The following is a 21,466-nucleotide window of genomic DNA, read 5'->3' as shown; positions in this document are numbered from 1 at the left end:
CTGCTGACATAGCATTGGAGATAGCGATGCTGTAGCTAAAGTTGATATGGTCCTTCCATTCTAAGGCTTCTTTTTATTTGTTCATAGCTTTTCAAAGTATTTTTGAACCAGCCAGTATCCAGCTAAACCAAGGCTTGCTCTTGCTCCCTTATTCCATTACCATCTTCACCACCACAGCTGTTGGTAGCTGGTCTGCCCATCAGGTTTGAAACACTTAGATTTGTTGTGCAGAGGCCTGAGCTTTAGGTTGTCCAAGGTAAAAAAATCCAACTCAGCCTGTTACATCAAATTATTCATAAAAGTTGTCAAAAGTTGAAGGCAAATAGACCAGGACAACCTGAATTATTTAGGTTAAAGAACTGTGCTAAGGGATCTTTAAGGGTCTGGGTAAAGTTATGGGTTGGCATGACAATGAGCTAAAAGATTCTAGAAACCAGAAGAAATGTGTATCCTTGAACTCACCAAAATGTGTTTCGATTGGCTAATGTTGCTGGAATGAGAGAGCCACCCGTTCTTGAATACTGTTGATCTGGGGGTCACGAAATCAGAGGATTGGGGTGGATGAACTGACCCAACAGAACACTTTGCATCAATCCGTAGAGAGTGATTCTAAATTTCTCTAGAATCAGAGACACTTTTATAGCGCTGACTTCTCCCAACAGTAAAAGATCACTTGGAAAAACACCCACTACATTGTATAGTATCAGAGGGGTAGCCGTGTTAGTCTGGATCTGTAAAAAGCAACAGACGGTCCTGTGGCACCTTTAAGACTAACAGATGTATTGGAGCTTAAGCTTTCGTGGGTGAATGCCCACTTCGTCAGACACATGTGTAAGTTGTATACATGCACAGTGCGGGAGAGAACCTAGCAACCTTCTTTTAAATTCATAGTCATGGTATAACTAATTTAACATGCATAGACTCTTATTCTCCTTAGACTCCTCTCAGTATTTGGTAAGAAATATACAAGTTGCACAAGTAGTTCTGTAGCACCTGGTAAGCTTTCACTAAGAAAATCTAAATCTATATTTTTAAAAGAGCAATGTGTACCTCCCATTTTTACCGGTGGAAAAATGTGTATTGACTTACCATTTCTACAAAGTGTGTCACCTCCAGCATATGTATCCAGCCTGTAGGATGCAGCTTTTGGCTGCAGTGAATTTTTTTATGGTGCAGAGGCAAATGTGCTACAAAGCCAAACCTTGAGCAAACAGACCACCTGGAAGCAGCTCAGTTACCTATTAATACAGCCTGACCTCACGTGTATAGGTGCTACTAAGATTTGGACAATTAAATAACTGCACAGTAGTCCCAGCTCTGTGCCCTGTGGTGATTGCTCATCACACCAGGAAATGAGTCCTCCTCTCCTGTATGTAGAAGCAGAACAGGCTCTTCCTGCCTCCGCCTCTGCCCGACTTCTGCTTCTTACCTCTTCCTACAGTCTTAATTATTGCACATAGCATCAGTCCTACTGAGGTGGAGTTGCTGCCAGGGGGGTTTCAGTCCACCCAAAGTTCTCAGCAGCAAGTATGTCAGCCTTCAAGGGAAATGGGGGGTGGCAAACCATTTCCTCTCTCTCCTCCATGACCTCTGGCAGAACAACTGCTCGTCTCACAGTGAGGGCACCATCACCCAAGCATTCAGTGCTGCTGCCAGTCACACCCTATTCCCCTGCCCGCAGCTAGCTTGGGGCCATAAAATCCAATTAAGTCCTCCTGGGGCTGCATGGTTATGTCCACATATCTGAAACTAAACGCTTTCTTGTTCCTTACCAGAGCTATCTTGTGTAACTGTCCTGTCATCTAGCTGATGATCTCGCATTACCAAGACTCAACTGGCCAGATAATGCAAGCCTAATATTAACTATCTGGATACCTTTTGGGATTGCCTCTTCTCACCTTGTAGGGCAGGCCGTGTTTGATGCTTTTCACTCTGTAGTGCGCAAATCATTTTCCCGGTAACATTCTGGTGTGTTTCCAGTCTCTGGTGCACAGCACGTTTTTCACGCACCTTTTCCTAAATGGAGAGTCCCATTGTTAAGAAAGTTAGATCACTTCTTTTTGACAAGGCAAGCAGTCTCATTCTATCAGAGAACTAATGCAAATGTAGGACTGGAGGGGACCTCAAGAGATCATCTATTCCATCCCCACTCCCTGTGCTGAGACAGGACCAAGTATACTAGACCATCCCTGACAGATGGATGGCTAACCTGTTCTTAAAATCCTCCAGTGACGGAGATGGCACAATCTCCCTAGGTAACTTGTTCCAGTGCTTAACTAGCCTTAGAAAGGTTTTCCTAATATCTACCCTGAATCTCCCCTGCTGCTAACGAAGCTGATTACTTCTTGTCCTACCTTCAGTGGACATGAAGAACAATTGAGCTGTCCTCTTTAAAACAACCTTTTATATATTTGAAAACTGTTGTCAGGTCCCTCCTCGGCTTTCTCTTCTCTAGACTAAGCATACCCAGTTCTTTTCTCATAGGTCATGTTTTCTACACCCGTTCATCATTTTTGTTGCTCTTCTCTGGACTCTCTCTAATTTATCCACATCTTTCCTAAAACCCCAGTACTCCAGCTGATGTCTCAACAATGCCAAGTAAAGCGGGACAGTTACCTCCTGTGTCCTCTGTCCTCTTAATACACCCCAGAATGAGATTAGCCTTTTTTTGCAACAGCATCACACTGACTGATGTTCAATTTGTGATCCACTATAACCCCCAGATCCTTTTCTGCAGTTCTACTGCCTAGCCGCGTATTTCCCATTTTTTAGTTGTGTATGATGTGACCTTAGCTGCCAATAAACCGTTGAACTTTTAGCTGCAGGCGGCAGGCTGGCTCTGAGAGCAGGGTTCAGGAGAACATCACCAACATCTACTTGCAGTTGTACATGCCTTCCTCCAGTTCCTGGGATGATGTCTAAGTTAGGTGTACAGTTTGGATAACGGTTTGGCATCTTGCTGCTGTGGCAGTGCATGACTTGTTCATTTAGAATCTACCTACTTAGGGTGACCAGATCACCCAAGTCAAATATCAAAAAAAAAAAAAAAACACCCTTCCTCCACAAGCGCTGGAGGGAGGCCCGGGAGACGCAGGGGAAGCGCGGGGCCAGGGTGAGTGAGAGTCTGGCCTGGCCCCGAGCAGGCAGGACTCAGTTGGGTGGTAGGGATAAAGGTGTCAATGGATGTCCTAATGGGACCTTTGAAAACCTGGCCCCCAATGGATCTGATCTGGTAAACAAGCTTAGAGTTCATTTATCTGATTGCATGCGGGGCCGCCGCGCGATAGCACCAGCTGGGCAGCAGCCCAGACGCGACTGGCTGGGGCGGAAGCATCGGCAGCCCAGCCCTGTTCATTCCCCTGCGGGACCCGAGCGGGTCGGGGGCTCTGGGGCCTGCTGCCCCCACTCCGGGGCCGCCGCGGGATAGTACCAGCTGGGCAGCAGCCCAGACATGACTGGCCAGGGGCTGCGCAGCGTGCGTACTGCTGGGTCCCTGCAGCAGGCCTCGGCTCGGGAGGTTCGGGCCCGGGCGCCAGAGCCGCAGCCGCCGAGCTTGGCCATCGGCCGCTTCCTCCCCCCGCGGCAGTGGGAGCTGCAGCAGCGGCTGCTCCCGAGTCCCGCTGCCCAGGGGGGAGAACAGCCGCCGCCTGGCCCCGCGGGCCGCCCCCCTCCTCTCCCTACCACCCAACTGAGTCCTGCCTGCACTCAGCGCCAGGCCGGACTCTTACTCACCCCGGCCCCGCGCTTCCCCTGCGTCTCCGGGGCTCCCTCCAGCCCTTGCGGAGGGAGGAGGAATGGTGAGCCTGGGGAAGAGGCGGGGATTTGGGGAGGGAGCCAATCGGGGGAGAAGGGGTGGAGTCGGGGCGGGGGGGGAGGCGAGCACTTCCGGGCTCTGGAGCATTTCCTTGTTTGTCCCGCGTCCCAACCGCACGTCGGTCGGGACGCGGGACAAACAAGGAAATATCGGGACAGTCCCAATAAAATCGGGACGTCTGGTCACCCTATACCTACTATCCCAGGTACTTTTGTCACTAGTACTTAGGGACAGATCTGACATGTCAGTACACTTTCCAAGTCTCCTTATCCACCCACGTGGGGACTTTCCTAAGCCCAGAAGGACCATGGCCCACCACTTGGGACAGGGACATAGACTTTAAGGTCAGAAGGGACCATTATGATCTTCTAGTCTGACCTCCTGCAGGGACAGCTGCCTATACCATGCATGGACAGATTTTCTGGAACCCCACAGAGTGCTTTGCTTGGGGCTGCTGAAGGTGCCATGAGAACATTCTGCTGGCCAAAGTCACCCAGGCATCCAGACACTGCTGGAGGCCCTAGGGGCTGGGAACATGTATCTGTTGCCTCTGTCCCTCACTGTTTCCGGAGCCATGATGCAAACTCAGTTGTTATACTAGCCGAGAAATGGAGTCTGCCCTCCTGGCATGCCAAGGATCAGTGTGATCTCTTGGTGTGCAGCACTCTGCCTGCATTGAACAGTTTCCTGGCACAAAGCACAACCACCGGACGTACTGATCTTCACAGATGGGCACGCTCCTCTGCTGCCTCCTCATCCTGCACCTGCGCACATCTGCTGCAGCACTGTAGAACTGAGCTGTGGTGCCTAGGCTCCTGGATGCATGACATCCTCTTAGTGGACACTTACCCAGATGAATGTGAGAGCAGGTGTGGGAGGCTTCCATCAGCGCTGTGCTGTGTTTGGGATATTGTAATGGACTGCTGCTACTTACAGACCATTCACTGAGTCTGATCCAAAGGGTGCTACGGCATTGGACAACACCAGGCCATGCGTTCAAGGAGGGTTTGGGAAGGATAAACTTGTCCATAAAATATCCCCTGATCACTTGTGAACCTGCAGCAGCTTGAGTTCCCTGCTGGAAAGAAAGCAAAGGCTCTTTCAGAGTCCTTTATAGCATGCATGCTTCCTCCACATGCGTCCAGTGGTTCCAGCAACAGTGATGGCGAGAGAAAAGATTAAGAAGATTCTCTGACAGATCTTTGATGCTGTATCAGAGTTTATTTTAATCAAATGATCATTAGAAAAGAATTTACAAGACCTGTGCTCATAGCTCGATTATGCCACCACAGACAGTAACAGAAACACCCTAGAATCAAATACAGGGCTGGTATTCTCACACACTGAATTGCTTAAGGACACTTAAAAACAACTGTGATCCAAAAGGATTTGCCCAGACGCCGATCTTGATTCTGAATGGGTTGTTTGTTAGCCTACGGCACCGTGGACCTCACAGAGCTTAGAGGGGTCGGCCTTCTCCACCACTTTGTAGCTACAGGTCTCCTCGTAGAATATACTTTCACATTTCTCTTCGTCATAGATCCTAGGGGTGATAACGCTGTCAGTGGGAAAAACAAAGCAAACACAAGTGTGTGAGATATGTCAGGATACTACAGAGAGACAGCAAATGTGGGCTGTGACTCTCCACTTGGTTACTCTGGGTTTATGCTAGCGTTAGTTCACTGAAGTCAAGGAGTACTTACCCTGGAGTAGTGGAGTGGAGAATCAGGCCCTTAATACCTGTTGTGTACCTGTGTGCAGGCCAAGAGCTTCAACTGTTGGTAAGTGGCAGTTATTAGAATTGTCACTGTGCTATGTGTCCTAGCCTAATGCTATTTCATGATGCTTAGTGGAACTCGAATTGAGCTGCTCTATGTTCTAACAGACATTTGTCTTTTTATCGTCTCTCTGGCAAACCAAGAGCAAAAGTCCCTTTTATTTTATGACCCCTGCGTATGAGTGTCATGTCTGGGCAAACCCACCCAGTGTTAGGTTCTGACATTTGGAGCACCTACAGTGCTTCCTTTGGAAGTTTGTGGGCAGTCCTCATTGCTATGAACACTGCCAAATTTCTGTGCCCCACTGAACAGGGGAAGGGATCTAGTTACACATACATACTGTACTTCACTGGGACTGTGTGAGGATTAATCAGCAATTTAAAAATAAATCATAATAGGTGGTTATTATTAGAGGTAGAACTGCATCTCTATGTGTCAGCACACTGAAATGAATTTCAGAGGGGCTTTTAGAAATGCCCTGTGTGGAAATGTATATTGGGTGTGATTAGACGTTTCAAATTGTTCATTTAGTGCAGTGTATTTCAGGAGCTTTTCTCGCTCCAAATTCTCATATATGTTGTTAAGAGTGTCCCCAAAGTGTATTGAAACAGGTGACCTGCAAAAACACTTCTCCTTAAAACATTCAGTTTCTCCGACAGTAGATTCTCCTACAGACAAGCATCTCTAGGGAACCTTCATTAGCTCCCAGCGAGACATGGACTACTGAAACTTTTTACTTTGAAAGGGTTACTGGCCTAGAGGATGGGGAGAAGCAGTAGATGTGATGTACCTTCATTTTAGTGAGGCTTTTGAAACAGTCCCATGTGATTCTCAAAAGCAAACTAGGGAAATGTAGTCTAGATGAAATTATTATAAGTTGGGTGCACAACTGGTTGAAACATCATACTCAAAGAGTAGTTATCAATAGTTTGCTGTCAAATGGGGAGGGCATATCTACTGGGGTCCCACAGGGGTTAGTCCTGGGTCCGGTACTATTCAGTATTTTCATTAATAACTCGGATAATGGAGTGGAGAGGATGCTTATAAAACTTGCAGATGACACCAACCTGGAAGTGGCTGCAAGCACTTTGGAGGACAGTTTTAGAATACAAAAAGACCTTGACAAATTAGAGAATTTGTCTGAAATCAACAGGAAATTCGATAAAGAAAAGTGCAAAGTACTAAACTTTAGAAGGAAAAATTCAATGCACAGCTACAAAATGGGGAATAACTGGGTAGGTGGTAGTAAGGCTGAAAAAGATCTGGGGGTTATAGTAGATCACAAATTGAATATGAACCGCCAATGTGACGGAAAAAAGGCTAATATTCTGGCCTGTATTAAGAAGAGTGTTGTATGTAAGTCATCAAAGATAACTGTCCCTCTGTAGTTGGCACTGGAGAGGCCTCAGCAGGAGCATTGTGTCCAGTTCTTGGTGCCACATTTTACAAAAGATATAAGCGAATTGGAGAGAGTCCAGAAGAGAGCAACAAAAAATGATAAAAGGTTTAGGAAACCTGATCTATGAGGAAAGGATAAAAAAAACTGGGCATGTCTAGACTTGAGAAAAGAAGGCTGGGGGAGAAGGGGACCTGATAGTCTTCAGATACGTTAAGGACTGTTACAAAAAGGCCATTGATCAATTGTTCTCCATGTCCACTGAACGTAGGACAAGAAGTAATGGGGTTAATCTGCAGCAAGGGAGTTTTAGGTTAGATATTAAGAAAAGCTTTCTAACTATATGGATAGTTAAGCTCTGGAATAGGCTTCCAAAGGAAGTTGTGGAAACCCCATCATTGGAGGTTGTTAAGAATAGGTTGGACAAACACATGCCAGGGGTGATCTAGGTTTACTTGGTCTTGCCTCATCATCAAGTCCAGCCCTCTTTGCTGTCTCAAGGTCCCTTCTAGCCCTGCATAGAAGGTTTTTAAGGCCTGGCTCGACAAAGCCCTGGCTGGGATGATTTAGTTGGGGTTGGTCCTGCTTTGAGCATGGGGTTGGACTAGATGACCTCCTGAGGTCTCTTCCAACCCTGATATTCTATGATTCTATGCCCATAACTCAAAAAGTTCTGGATCAAATTAGCTCAGATTAAATTTTACCTTTGGGCTGAGACCAAGCAAAGAATGTTACATGTGCGTGCACACACACAAGGAACATATTTCAAATGTGGGCAGTTAAAAATGGGTGGTGTGTGGAGTTAGAATGGCAGTGCCTTCTCTATCTCAGTTACAACTACTGTGAACTCTACCATAGGATGTAAATTACTGTGTGATGAGTAAGTTAGGGTGGTCTAGTAGTTGGAGCGGGGACTGTTCATGTTCAGAGTGTTTGAAATCACAATCGATGCACATTTTGCACATGGGTCCATCTTTGAACCCAAATCTGAGATCTGAATCCCCCTTAAATTATTTTGGGGGGGAGGTTATAAAGCTTACTCTCAATCCAAATTGTTGTGGCTTAAACCCACTTTTATTTATTCTTTAGTATAATGACTTGTTGAGTCGATGTAACGGCAAAAATTTCTCTCAGGAGAGCTGTGCCTTTGGAGTATTTGAATTGAGTGTATAGAACCCATCCTACCATAGCCACTAAGGGGTTAACAGGTAGAATCGTAGACTTTAAGGTCAGAGGGACCGTTATGATCAACTAGCTGACCTCCTGCACAACACAGGCCACAGAATCTCACCCACCACCTCCTCCGCTGCAGCTAATTGCTGGGACATTGACAGCTGGAATAAGAAGGCAGCAGATAAGACAAGGGGTGGCTGCTAGAAAGGCTGGGAACTCTGGAGAGGAGACTTCTCAGCAAGCAGACCGGCAAGATGCTGCACCAGGAGTTGGACTTCCAGAGAGAGACAGAGAGGGGTCTGGAGGGAGTAGTCCTGTGGACAGGTGGAGCAGGTAGGAAGTAGCCCAGGGCAACAGCAAGGGAAGCAGCAAGGGATTGTAAGGAGCAGGTTCTAGCTGCTTAAACACAGAGTTCCTGGGCAGAAACCCTAGAGACAGGGCTGGGCCTGGGTTCCCTCAAAATGGCGATAGTAAAGCCTCCCTGAGGAAGAGGGTGCAGGGCTGGGGCTGGGGCTGATGACCTTATATAGGGACACTGGACTGTCAGCCTGTGGGACTTATTACCCTGGAAGGGATGTGATTATAAGTGAGCTGGCTGGAGGGCTGGTGTGGTGAGGTGAGGCAGACTGTTGCAGGGCCAAACAGCTGTCTGGTGGGGGAAACCTGAGGCAGAGTTGCTGCGAAGCCACGCAGGGCCACGAGGCGATGGACTGGCTGTGACGTCACTACGTCAGCTTTGTATTTTCCCCCCGCCCCAGAGAAATATGAGTGTGTGGCCTGAACCCTGCAGGAAAAATCACTGTGCATTTATTTTATACTTACAGGCTGCAGCACCCCATTGTTTCCTTGCTACAGCTACAGCTCTGGCAATCCTTCGTTTTCCATTTGGAGTTGAATTCATGTAGCACTCCATTCTCATCAATGCAGCCTGAAAGGACATAACCAACTTGCTGGTACATGCCAACAGTACAATTAACTTAAAATTGTTTATCAAATCTGGGTTTGAGCTTGGTATATTTAATATGAGGCTGGAGTGTAATTTGTTTGTTCTAAGTCTTATATAGCACCATAAACTCTAAGCCTCTAAGACCCATTCCCTGTCTAAAGGACGTAACAATCTAAACAAGAGGAGACAGACCAATGTAAGACCCTGGACAATTCAGGAGACAGAGAGGATTGCAGTTGAGGAGAGATTGCTTGAAAAGCTAATTCTCCTTTCGGATCCCACTGAATCAAATTATTGGCACACATTTTTAAGGCCTGATCTAAAGCCCATTGAAGTCATGGACAAACTCCTGTTGACTTCAATGGCCTTTGGTTCAATTGCTAGTACATTTCAAATTCTTGTGATTAGGGCCCTGGCTTGGGACTCAGGAGAGAAGAGTTCAATTCCCAGCTCTTCCAGAGATTCCTTGTGTGACCCAGGGTAGGTCAAATAATCTCTCTCTGCCTCTGTTCCTTATATGGAAAATGGGAATTACTTCATCACCAGGGAGGTAATGATTCATTTTTGAGTCAGTTCCCTTACCTTACAGAGGCGTTGTGAAGATAATTAGTGTTTGCAAAGCACTGAAATACTAGGATAATAGGAGCCAGCTAGTAGAAATTGTTCTAATAGCTCTATCAACATGTTTTTGAATGAAAAAAAAACCACAAAAAAATCAAAACTTTCCATGGGAAAAATTTCAACTTTGCCAAAAAAACTGATTTTATTCCTCACCAAGCTGGGCAAAGCCAAATAGAAATGTTTTAGTTTTCCAAACCAAAATGTTCCATTTAATGTCAAACTGACCCAAATCTGTGTCTGCCTTGAGCTTCTGCAGTGCCTCATGGGAGTTGTAGTTTGGATGTTTCTTTGAGTCAGGTGCCCCAGCTGGACTACATCTCCTATGCTGTACCATTTTGTTCCCATTGGTTGAATTGCTGCAGTGGCACATGGCCATGATGCATCATGGGAGATGTCGTCCAGCTGGGGAGACTGGACTACAGATAGAGGTTTGAGGCTCAGCGGCATCTCAGGAGGACAAAGATTAAGGCTGAACTAGCTGAAATGAAGTGTTTTGATGTTTCTGAATCATTATCAACCAAATTTGTAATCTCAAACCTGAGTTCGTTATTTGATAAGACATATTTTCCAAAAAACAATGTTGAGTGGCATTAATTATATTTCTGTCCTCTAATTCTTTATTGATGGAATCCCACATCAGCTTTGTTGTTTTTCCCAACACTTATGTCAGGGTAACTCTGTCTTATTAAAAGGGTCATTTCACTTGCCCTTTATGCATATTATCACAGCACTTACATCCTCCCAGTCCTCTGGAATTTCCCCAGTATTCCAAGATTTATTAAAAATGGCTCAGATCTCCTCAGCCAATTCTCCTACGGCTCTTGGGTGCCAGTTATCTGGGCCTGCTGATCTTAAAAATGTTATCCCTAGCAGATGCCATTTAACATTCTCCTTAGTTGTTGCTGTTTATCATTTGTGTTACCATGGTGCTTACCCCATTGTGCTAGGTGCTGTACAAACACAGAACAAAAAGACTGTCTCTGCCCCAAAGAGCTTACAATCTAAGTATAAGACAAGAGACAGCAGATACAGGCAGGAGTATAAGGAAACAATGAGACAATATTGGTCAGCATAATAGGCAGTGGTCTCAGCACACCAGCACCATAACCCAATGTCAAGTTTTTTGTAAGCATCATGGGAAAGGAGAGTTATGAGGAGGGATTTGCAGGTGGATAATGAGGTAGCATTGTGGATGTTTTCAGGGAGCTCCTCCAAAGTGTGTGGGGCAGCATGGGAGTAAGCACAAAGGGGCTTGTTTGCAAATTTAACAAGTGAGCAATAGAAGTTGGCATAATGGACGAGTTGGAGGTGGGAGTTGACATATTAATAAATAATGAGAGATGAGAAGTAGGGTGGGGACAAATCATGAATGGCCTTGAAAGTAGTTCCTCCTCCTAGTAATACACCATCCTGCTTCTTTCCAAATACAGAACAGAAATATGTATTTAACACCTTCTTTGTATCATTATCAGCAACTTTACCATTTCATCTATTAATGAACCTGCACAATTCTTAGGATTTCTTTTGTTCCAGATATCCTTTAAAAAAAACCTCCTTGTTGCCAATGGCCCTGCCAGCCGTGGACACTTCCCTGATGTGTTTAGCTTCCCATATCAACTTTCTACAATACTTCCAATTTATATTGATTGCTAACTACTTCCCCTTTTTTCCAATTAGTTATATGCATATTTCTAACTGCTGCCTTCAGTTCTCCTTTTAACCAGGATGGCTTTTTAATTAAAGTTATCCCCTTTCACAATTATGAAAGTGTGGCTTATTGGCCATCCAATAAACTCTTCTTAAACAATTCCTAATTTTCATTCAAATTTTTCCTCAATCAATTTTGTTCATAATTTTCCTCAGCCCTAGGAAATTAGCCTTAGTTCTCGTTGCTGTGTATCTCCCCCCCACACACACACCCTGCCCAAAAAAACCCTGGAAACTAACCAACCACTGCAGCATGAATCATCGTCTCCTTTTATGAGTCTAAATATGTTCCTTCTTGACCCAGATAACATAAAATAGAAGGGTAAATGCCAATTAAAATGGGCTCCGACTGCATGCAATCAGATAAATGAACTCTAAGCTTGTTTACCAGATCAGATCCATTGGGGGCCAGGTTTTCAAAGGTCCCATTAGGACATCCATTGACACCTTTATCCATGCATTTTCCTGCTACCTTAGAATGACACCTACTTTCAGGAAGCCCATGGACCTGCACGGGCAAGCTGAAAATTATGCCTGACAAGAGCATGTTCAAGGCACGGCCACATGCACAGCAGAGAGACTTTTTAAAAGGGGGATTCAGAATGCTGCGCTGTCTGCTGTCTCTGTATGTGTTCAGGTGCACTGCTCAGCCTGGTCCTGGTAGTCATGAGAGCAGCCAGCTTGCAACGTGGCAGGTCTTGGCACTGCTGGAATGCACCCCTACACAGGCTGGACACAGTGCATTTTAGAACAGTGTTCACCACCAGTACACTGGGCAAGACACTCCAGGCAAAAGGTTTGTGCATGCTACAGCCTGGCTGATTCCGTGATGTCCCCAGTGCTCCTGCATCTCTCATCTTCTCCTGCCTCTTCTCTCTTACCCACCGGAGTGCAAACACTTGTCGAACTGATGCTTGTTCTTGGGTGTCCCCCAAGAAATCTGCTAGCCTTCATCTCCCACATCCCCCCACCCACCAAAGTCCTTGTGTCAAAGACTGCCTCTTCTGAACTGCAGTGGAAGCCCTCCGTTGGCTGTTGGGCCCTGAACCTTCTTGGCGCCATGACTGGCTCGTGTTTGGGTAAATTACCATAATCTCATCCCATCCAGTTCTGAAAATAAGAGCTGCACAACTCCTGGGAGCCAGCCCCCCACAGCCTTCACCCACTTGTGCCTTTTATGAACACATGTCCGGCTGTTCCTTTGAAAAATCTCTGTACAAACGTCACTTGTGCCCCAAAATCCATATGTGTAAGGGCTCTTTTGGCTGTGCAAACTTTCAGAAAACTATTCTGGAATGTGTAGCATCACTAACACTTCCCCAGTCCCCTTTCTCTCATGGCCTCAGTTTACCACCTTCTCCAACAGTAAATCTGTATTCAGGACTCACCAGCCACCCCACGTCCCTCCCCATCTTCCCTGGTTTCTTGTCCCTGGTTAGGTTTCAACAGACAGGTGCTAAATTTGGCAAACAACTCTGTTCTCAGTGATGCGCATGGAGAAGGCCAGATTCCACACTGAGATCTGCTGAGGTAGTGCAAAGGGGCCAGAAATGGACTGCATACAGCCAACAGGTAATTCCCTTGGAATAGGGGAACTTTTTGCTGGCTTGCACCAGCCTCCTCCCTCCCCAGGGGACTGTGACACCTCTCCACCAGTGGCTACACCAGTGGGTTAGAGCAGCGTCTCAGTTGCTCTGCGCTTTATTGGGGCAGTGGCCAATGAGTTCTCAGGATCTGTGATGTTCCCTCAGAAGAACTTAGGCACAGAAGAGAGTCCAGACAGCAGGATTTCTTACCTTGTGCATCAGATTCAATTCTTGTCAGCCAGCATTGTGCATCGCATAATGTCACTGAGACGACAATGATAAGGAGGCCCAACATGTGCATCTGTAAATGCCGGACGACTCAAACATAGTCACTTGAAAGTTCATAGCTAAAAAATTGCTTATTAGCATAGAAATAATCAGGACACATCTCCTTATTGATTAATAAATTCACAGAGGGAAGCTACTCCTCAGCAAAACACTTAAGCATGTGCTTAATTTTAATGTAGCTTAATTAACCTGTTTAAGCCTGTGGTTTCTTGCTCTGACAGATCAAAGCCTTAGAATCAGGTGGAGGCTTTTTCTACAGGGGTAGAAATCCCTGGGAACAATTGTGGGTATGAACCTTATCTTCATATAATTAGTCCATTTATTATAGTGACATCCCACTCTGCCCAGTTGGAGAATTTAACTCCACCGGCACTATTTCTTTGTTTAGTTATGCCCGACCTTTCCTGACACCCACATCATGACATCAACTTTCTGTGCTCTTCGTTTCCACCTATTAATATTCCAGCAGTTGGCAACACTTCAGAATTCCCCTGGGATAGCACTTGACTGTCTAATAAAAAGTATCAGAAATGGAACGCTTGCTCCGTACTGTTGCACTGTAAAAATGATTTATACCGCGTTAGGGTCAGAGAGAGCTCATTGCAGCCAGTCAAAGGAATAATAGCATATTGACACCTTGCCTAGAGGGTGTGTTCTTGCCATTTCTTTTCAGCCTGCCTACGCTGAGAGCATCATAGTCTGATGTAGTCATGCCTGAATGCCTTTCAGTTTAGTCCCAGGACTAGATACATCTTTTGGCCTGTCTATATTAGATAAATTTAGCCCATTAGTCTTTGGTTGGCCCAGTCCCTGTATCAGCATTTTGCTTGCTATACAATCACAGTGAATCACACCACCCTTGTACAAAAGCCACCTGATTCTAAGCCTCTTTGCATCACTGAGCGTGGTGCAAAGGGGCCAGAAACTGGCTGTATACGGGCAGCAGAGAATTCCCTTGGCAACAGGCAAACTTTCTGCTGGGGAAAAGATGCTGCAGCCAATTCCTGCAGGAGCTTCCTCCCAACCCCAGTGTAGGGCAAATATCGGTATGGTCACACCTGTCCTCCACTAGCACGGAGCTGACACCAGTGCCATAACCTGAGCAGCCCCTCAGTTGCTCTGAGCTTTGAGACTGATCCAAATCAGGGAGCCATAACTGGTTTCCCGGTGCTCCCTCTCCAGAGCTTGGGCACAAAGGAGAATCCAACCCTGAGGCAGGATCTCTTACCTTGTGTGGCTACATTAATTTAGAATGACAATATATCTATTGTTTTCCCCTCTTGTGTCCTTAATCATGAAGGCTGAATTTGATGGCCATTTTAGGCTGAGCTCCTCCTGGTTCCATTTTAGAAGTGGAGGGCTGGAGGCTGGGTCACCTCTCATCACCTGAGTGAATTTAGTGCTGGTCAAACAAGGAATACATGGCCTCTGCTGAAATTGCCAAGAGTGACAATCAATGGTGGTTGTAGTGCAGATATTCTTCCACTAGGAGCTGCACTGAGACCAGAGCTGGCCTAATAATTCAGTGCAAACAATATTCTGCACAAATGTGGGCGTTTTCCCCCATGCAAACAGTATTTTTTTTTATTTTTTTTTACAAATGAATTATTCCAGTAGAGACTCCCAGCTCAGTTCAGGCAGGCAGCAAACAGCCTTCAGGTGGTATTAGCCATTTGTGATTACCGACTGCCCTGGGAGGGAGCGAAATCAGTGACCTAGAGAAGACTCCACCTGAGTCTCGTAGACTCATAGACTTTAAGGTCAGAAGGGACCATTATGATCATCTAGTCTGACCTCCTGCACAGCGCAGGCCACAGAATCTCACCCACCCACTCCTGTAACAAACCTCTAACCTATGCCTGAGTTATTGAAGTCCTCAAATCATGGTTTAAAGACCTCAAGGTGCAGAGAATCCTCCAGCAAGTGACCCGTGCCCCACGCTGCAGAGGAAGGCGAAAAACCTCCAGGGCCTCTGCCAATCTGCCCTGGAGGAAAATTCCTTCCCGATCCCAAATATGGCGATCAGTTAAACCCTGAGCATGTGGGCAAGACTCACCAGCCAGCACCCAGGAAAGAATTCTCTGTAGTAACTCAGATCCCACCCCATCTAACATCCCATCACAGACCATTGGGCATATTTTCCTGCTAATAATCAAAGATCAATTAATTGCCAAAATTAGGCTTTCCCATCATACCCTCCATAAACTTATCAAGCTTAGTCTTGAAGCCAGATATGTCTTTTGCCCCCATTACTCCCCTTGGAAGGCTGTTCCAGAACTTCACTCCTCTAATGGTTAGAACCCTTTGTCTAATTTCAAGTCTAAACTTCCTAATGTCCAGTTTATATCCATTTGTTCTTGAGTCTTCACCATGTCTTTATGTAGAGCTGAACAAATGCACGTCTCTGATGTGACATGTTAGCTGCTGCGTTAGAGCCCAATGGTAACTTTTGTAACCTTATTTTAATATATCTAGTCTGCTAGGCGTGTTTCGGGGAATCTTCAATTGAATCACTGTAACTGCAAGCTGTGTCAACTAAAATTCTCATTGGAAGTCTGTGAGTGTTTAGAAGCATGTCAAGGCTGCAGAGTTTGGCTCTTTGCTTTCATTTATAATATGAGCTAATCTCCCAGGAGCCAGCCTTTTTTGATCCCTTTACATGAGACAGAAGAGAGGGATTCTAAATATCCCTATAATCAGGCAGACTGTTACAGTGGTGGCAAAAAAAAAAAAAAAAACCTGAACACTGAGTCTCTCTCATTCACAGCACCTGTCTGTTTTCTTTTAAATTCCTTGTCATTTTATAATTGATTTAAACTTGAAATCCCCTCAGATAAGGAAATATACAAGTCAGACAAGAAGTTCTGTAGAAACTGGGAAGCTTTCCCTAAGAAAATCCAAAATCTGTACTTTAAAATTGCGATGTGTTACTCCTGTTCTTACAAGAGGAAAGATGTGTGTTGACTCACCATTCTTCCAGAGTGTGTTTCTTCCAAAGCACGCGTCCAGCCTGAGTAACACCTTCGTTTGCAGTGAATTATCGTATAGCACGGAGAGTCTAGAGACAGATGTCTTACAAAGCCAAGCCCCGCACAAACAAACCACACGGAAGTAGCTCAGTTGCCTATTATGCAAAGACCTCACATATATAGGCATCACTAAGATTTGGCCAATGTTTAACAAGAAGGTTTGGTTCAGAGCAGCACCAGTGGCCTGGTCCTGCCCCTTCTCAGTGGCTGCCGAGAACCCAGATATAGTGGAATTGGTGCAGATGGACAAGATTTGGGGTGTCCTTGCAGGGAGTCCAGGATCCTCTGCATCTAAACAGTACAGACCTATTGTGTTCCTGCAGAGCAAGTTTGTGGGCAGGTCAGGGGAGCAGCTCGGTGAGGTCTGGTGAATGACTTGGTTGCTTGCAGGTGAAACAAAAAAGGAGGAAGAGGGAAGGGTTCTATTGTTCCTGTTGCCTTCATACAGGTCACTGGGAAGCATTTCTGCCAAGACCTCCCTGTTGCCAAGGCTGGCATTAAGGGCTAACATTTCAGCACAATGAGCAGAGGTTGCATGTAGGAATGTAGTTGTACCAGTCACTTCCCACCTGGTGCTGAAAGTTTAGCCACAGAAGGAAGCTTGAGTTAAAGAAGGATTATTTCAACAAAGGGAATGTCTTCAAATGTACTTGTCCCTTTCCCCCAACAGCTTTGTCCCCTTGCTCCCTGCAGTAGGAGTTGTTATATAGTATGTTCAAAATGGTCACTTGAGTGTGTAACCCTTCTGTCGGTGTTGTTGGTAGCAACAATATCTAGGGGTTCCTCTTGACAATACTAAACAGAACTAGCTTGAGCCTCCACCCAGCAATCTGGGAAAACTAAACCCACCCCTGGGCACCTCTAAGAGGCAATGCTTCCCACTGGCGAGCACTGAGTTTATGTATAACAAAAGAAAACGTTTAATACAAGGGAAAAGGAATCCAGCGTTAATGTGGGTAAACACCACAACCATGTCTCAACAATGTGTAACCATAAGCAAACACCCACCCTACTGTACATTGGGCAGTGTACTTTGCCTCTGTTTCCTACTTTGCACTGTGAAAGTCCCTTCAACACGGCACACCCCTTTCCCTGCGCTGCTCCTTGCCCACATCTGATTGTCCTTGATCAGTGAATCCCAAGTGAAGAGGTGGCTTCGCCCAGCTACCCTGGAAAAAGCGGGGGAAGCTCATTAAGCAGTGATTCCACTGCTACCACCACCTCTGCAAGTGGCTCTCTTTTGCTGCTGCTCAGCTCCACTACTATCACTGCCACTGCTGTGATGCCATGCTCTGAAGTTTCACTGCTTAGACCAGCTCTTAGTGATTTCCTGGGTAGTACGGAACCTCACTGCTAGTGCAGCTGCTGCATTGTCTTTCACTGCAACACTGTCTGCCCCCCACCAGATATAAGGCTTAGTGCCTAGACCTGCTTGTCAGTGATTTCAGCTCTGGTAACAGCTGAACAGAAACAAGGATCTCAATTGAGTCCAGTCAGCTCTGTCTGTAATCACTGGAGAGGAGAGGGTCAAAATAGGGTTACCATATTTAAGGTTTTAAAAAAGAAGACACTCCACTGGGCCCTGACCCCGCCCCTTCCCTGCCCCCAGCCCGCCCCAACTCCGCCCCTTCCCCAAAGTCCCCGCCCCAACTCCCCCCCCTCCCCTGAGCGCCCAGCATTCCCTCTCCTCCCTCCTAGCCACACGAAACAGCTGCCCGAGTGCTACCGGCTTCACAGTTTGCCGGGCAGCCCCCAGACCTCCAGATCCGCTGCACCCCTGGCTGGGCGCTTCCCCAGCGCAGCCAGATCCCGGGAGGAGAAGCGCCCGGCTGGGGGCACAGGGTCTGGAGGTCTAGGGGCTGCCCGACAAACCGTGAAGCCGGTAGCGCTCGGGCAGCTCCGCTCTTCAGCTGCACAGAGCTGAGGTGTCTGGGGGGAGCAGCAGCAGCCGCCACCGCGGGGGAATCCGCCTGCAGCTCGCAGCCTGCCGGAACCACTCAGGTGAGCAGGGGACAGGGGCAGGGATGCCGGCATTTTCCCGGACATGTTCGGCTTTTTGGCAATTCCCCCCGGACAGGGATTTGAGGACCAAAAAGCCAGACATGTCCGGGAAAATCCGGACGTATGGTAACCCTAGTCAAAAGATGTCTAGGACTCTTTAAGGAGCAGCACCACTGGCTATGCAGGAACATCTGTCCCCATCCCCTTGACTTGCACTGGGATTTGGCATCCCTTCCCCTGCTTAGCAAGTGAGGTTCAGTTGTGGGTGCATCCATGCAAATATGGGCTGCTCCTGAAGTCTCTTCCCCCAATTCGTCACTAGATGTCAGGGGAAAGTTCATTTGGTCCCTGCTAATAACTGCTGTATTTGCATCCCATTACCCCGAACATGATGCCAAGCCAATGTCATGCCAGCCAATGAACAGAGGTAGGGTGACCAGATGTCCCGATTTTATAGGCACAGTCCTGATTTTGGGGCCTTTTTCTTATATAGGCTCCTATTACCCCCCTCCCCACACCTCCTGTCCTGATTTTTCATGCTTCTTGTCTGGTCACCCTAAAGAGAGGCCACTGAGTTACAATGGCTAGTGCCGTGGTACAGAGGTTACAAAGTGTGGCTGTGCTGTGTCCCCATCTAACAGGGCTGATCCTGAAACCCAGGTGCTGGGATTTGATAAGGAGGTACCCACCTGAGCTGTACTGATCACTCCTGCCCTGCCTGTCTGTGCATGCAGCATTGATTTAAACTCCAAAGCCCTTTCCCAGCATGCACTGGGCACAGTCTGAAAGCAGGGATGGATTCTCTTTGGGGCAGATGCTTCTTTGGTTTTTGGGGGGGAACGGAAGGTGAGAGGGAAGGGTGGTGGCCCCGCCCTGGTCATTGACTGCTGCGAATAAGAAAGGAAGCCACCCAGTGTCACCTGAATACCCTGGGATGAGGGATCTGGGGTCCATGCACAGTGGGTGCTGGTAAGTCAGGCCTCTGCCCCTTCCCCCCATACAACCACCTCTGAAGATGACTTGGGTAATGCTGAGCAGGAAGACTTGTCTTCCGAGAAGGACTGGTTGTGCATGGGTTTGGCTAGGATCTGCCCTGGTTCAGGCTAGGTTTGGGGTCCTAGCCGAGCTGTTCACGCTGCTGACACAGGGCCAGCTTGCTGGTTTGTTTTCTCACTGGTGAATGAGAATAAAATTGCCATTAATTTTTCAAAGCCAGCTCTGTCATGTGCTCTGGGTGCACAGAGAGGATAATACCAGGGCCGGGTCCTGGCAGTTCTTGCAGTTAGGTGAATGGAAGTGGTTTTGCAGGGAAGTATGATTGTTTTGCAAACTAGAAGGATCGGTGTGATACAGATACAGATACAGTGTAGTCTCACACATTGAGTTGCTACTCAGCAAGGCATAGGAAAGCCAACTGTTAGTAGTGATGCTTAAAACACCACTGTGAATCTCTCTGATCAAAGAACAGACTCATTCCAGGGGTGATCATCTTGTAGAAGGGAAAGAGGAGGCACTACACAGAGAAATTCTGAGTGGGTTTATTGTTAACCCACTCAAGTATGAACCTTGCCGGCTTTTGAGGGGTCAGCCTTCTCCACCGAAGAGGCAGGTGTCCTTGTTGAAAATACTTTCATGTTCCTCTCTGTCATACTCAATAGGCATAGGAAAGCTGCCATTGGGAAAGAAAAAAGCAAATATCAGGCCATGAGAGTGGGAAGCAAAGAATCTCCAGTAAAGATGGTATCTGCATTTTTGGCAGGAAAAGATGGTGTTGAGTGATTCGAGCTGGCTGAGCTATTTGAAGTTAATAGTTGAATTAATTGAGCCCCTTTTATTGCTCATGAACAATGTCTGACATTTGCAGGTTGTTTCATCTTTGTCGTTCGACAAACAATCTGCAAACTAATTTCACCCAATGGGTTGTTCTTGAAATGTGCCTGTTTTGTTTATTTACTATAAGATTTTCATTCTCACCATTGTCTGGTCACTTGAGTCACATGATGCTGTTTCTGTTCTCTGAGTGGATGGATGGAACTGCACTTCAGGGGGGGAGTACAGTCAAACCACTGGGCCCTGTTTCTCTCTTTTGGAAAGAAGGGCAGTGCCATCTGTGGAGAAAGGAGGACTTAGGCCAGAAGCTTTACAAAGTGTTTAGAACATTATATCTTCCCCTTTCCAGATCACATGTGTCAGTCCTTATCTGAGACATCACTGCTAGGAAAATGGAAATCGAACTCCAGAAGTCTTAACTCATCTCCTAAATCTTAAAACTGTGATTTTTGAACATGAGCTAATTTTTGGCAAAGGAAATATTCGCATTCCTGATACCTTTTGGCTCTGAGAAGATAATAGGGTATGTAGGTTCCACTTTAAATGGACATCATCAATGCACACAATTGGACAAATCAACCCAAGCTACTTCTTTGAACCAAATCAAATTGCAGTTTGGCGTATGTGACGCTTCCTCCTCCCCTCACTGCTCCACCTTGCCAGCTCTCTCCTGCTTTAAACTACAAATCCACAACTCTCCAAATATCCCACTTCCCTCCCACTTCTTTCTTCATCTAAATCCATTCCTGGCTCATGACAGCATAAATCCCTTAAAATGAGTCAGACCAGGTTGATCTGTTCTCAGGGGCATGCACCAAATTGAAAAGAACAGGATTTCTTGCCTACAGAGTGATCACCTGGTTCCAATGGTTTCACAGGCTGCATGTAGCAATCTGCATTGCATAATGTCACATTTATGACATAACCGAGAAAGGTTTCAGAGTAGCAGCCGTGTTAGTCTGTATCTGCAAAAAGAAGAACAGGAGTACTTGTGGCACCTTAGAGACTAACAAATTTATTAGAGCATAAGCTTTCGTGGACTACAGCCCACTTCTTCGGATGCATATAGAATGGAACATATATTGAGGAGATATATATACACACATACAGAGAGCATAAACAGGTGGGAGTTGTCTTACCAACTCTGAGAGGCCAATTAATTAAGAGAAAAAAAACTTTTGAAGTGATAATCAAGCTAGCCCAGTACAGACAGTTTGAGAAGAAGTGTGAGAATACTTACAAGGGGAGATAGATTCAATGTTTGTAATGTTTCAGAGTAACAGCCGTGTTAGTCTGT

The 21,466-nt window shown here is 46.3% G+C and overlaps 1 protein-coding gene across 1 annotated transcript; it reads right to left on the bottom strand.

Annotated features, from left to right (window-relative positions):
- Positions 1-5,147: 5,147 nt before the first annotated feature.
- Positions 5,148-16,449, bottom strand: LOC128839939 (beta-microseminoprotein-like). The gene is made up of 4 exons (XM_054033286.1): positions 16,279-16,449; positions 13,232-13,322; positions 8,984-9,089; positions 5,148-5,372 (listed from the first exon to the last, which is right to left on the bottom strand). Exons 1-4 carry the CDS (start codon positions 16,279-16,281, stop codon positions 5,243-5,245), a joined length of 330 nt encoding a protein of 109 aa, XP_053889261.1. The 5' UTR covers positions 16,282-16,449; the 3' UTR covers positions 5,148-5,242.
- Positions 16,450-21,466: the final 5,017 nt, after the last annotated feature.

The sequence above is a fragment of the Malaclemys terrapin genome, chromosome 7 (genome assembly GCF_027887155.1).
Source record: "Malaclemys terrapin pileata isolate rMalTer1 chromosome 7, rMalTer1.hap1, whole genome shotgun sequence".
NCBI lineage: Eukaryota > Metazoa > Chordata > Testudines > Emydidae > Malaclemys > Malaclemys terrapin.
The sequence above is the reverse complement of the archived record's forward strand: the minus strand, read 5'-3'. Positions and strand labels throughout refer to the sequence as shown.

What these genes read in the sequence shown, in the direction of transcription:
- LOC128839939 (XM_054033286.1), bottom strand. An exon ending in AATTGAATCTGATGCACAAG is followed by an intron (nt 9,090 to 13,231) that starts GTAAGAAATCCT and finishes ATGTCCTTTCAG; the next exon opens with GCTGCATTGATGAGAATGGA. An exon ending in ACAATGGGGTGCTGCAGCCT is followed by an intron (nt 5,373 to 8,983) that starts GTAAGTATAAAA and finishes TCCCACTGACAG; the next exon opens with CGTTATCACCCCTAGGATCT.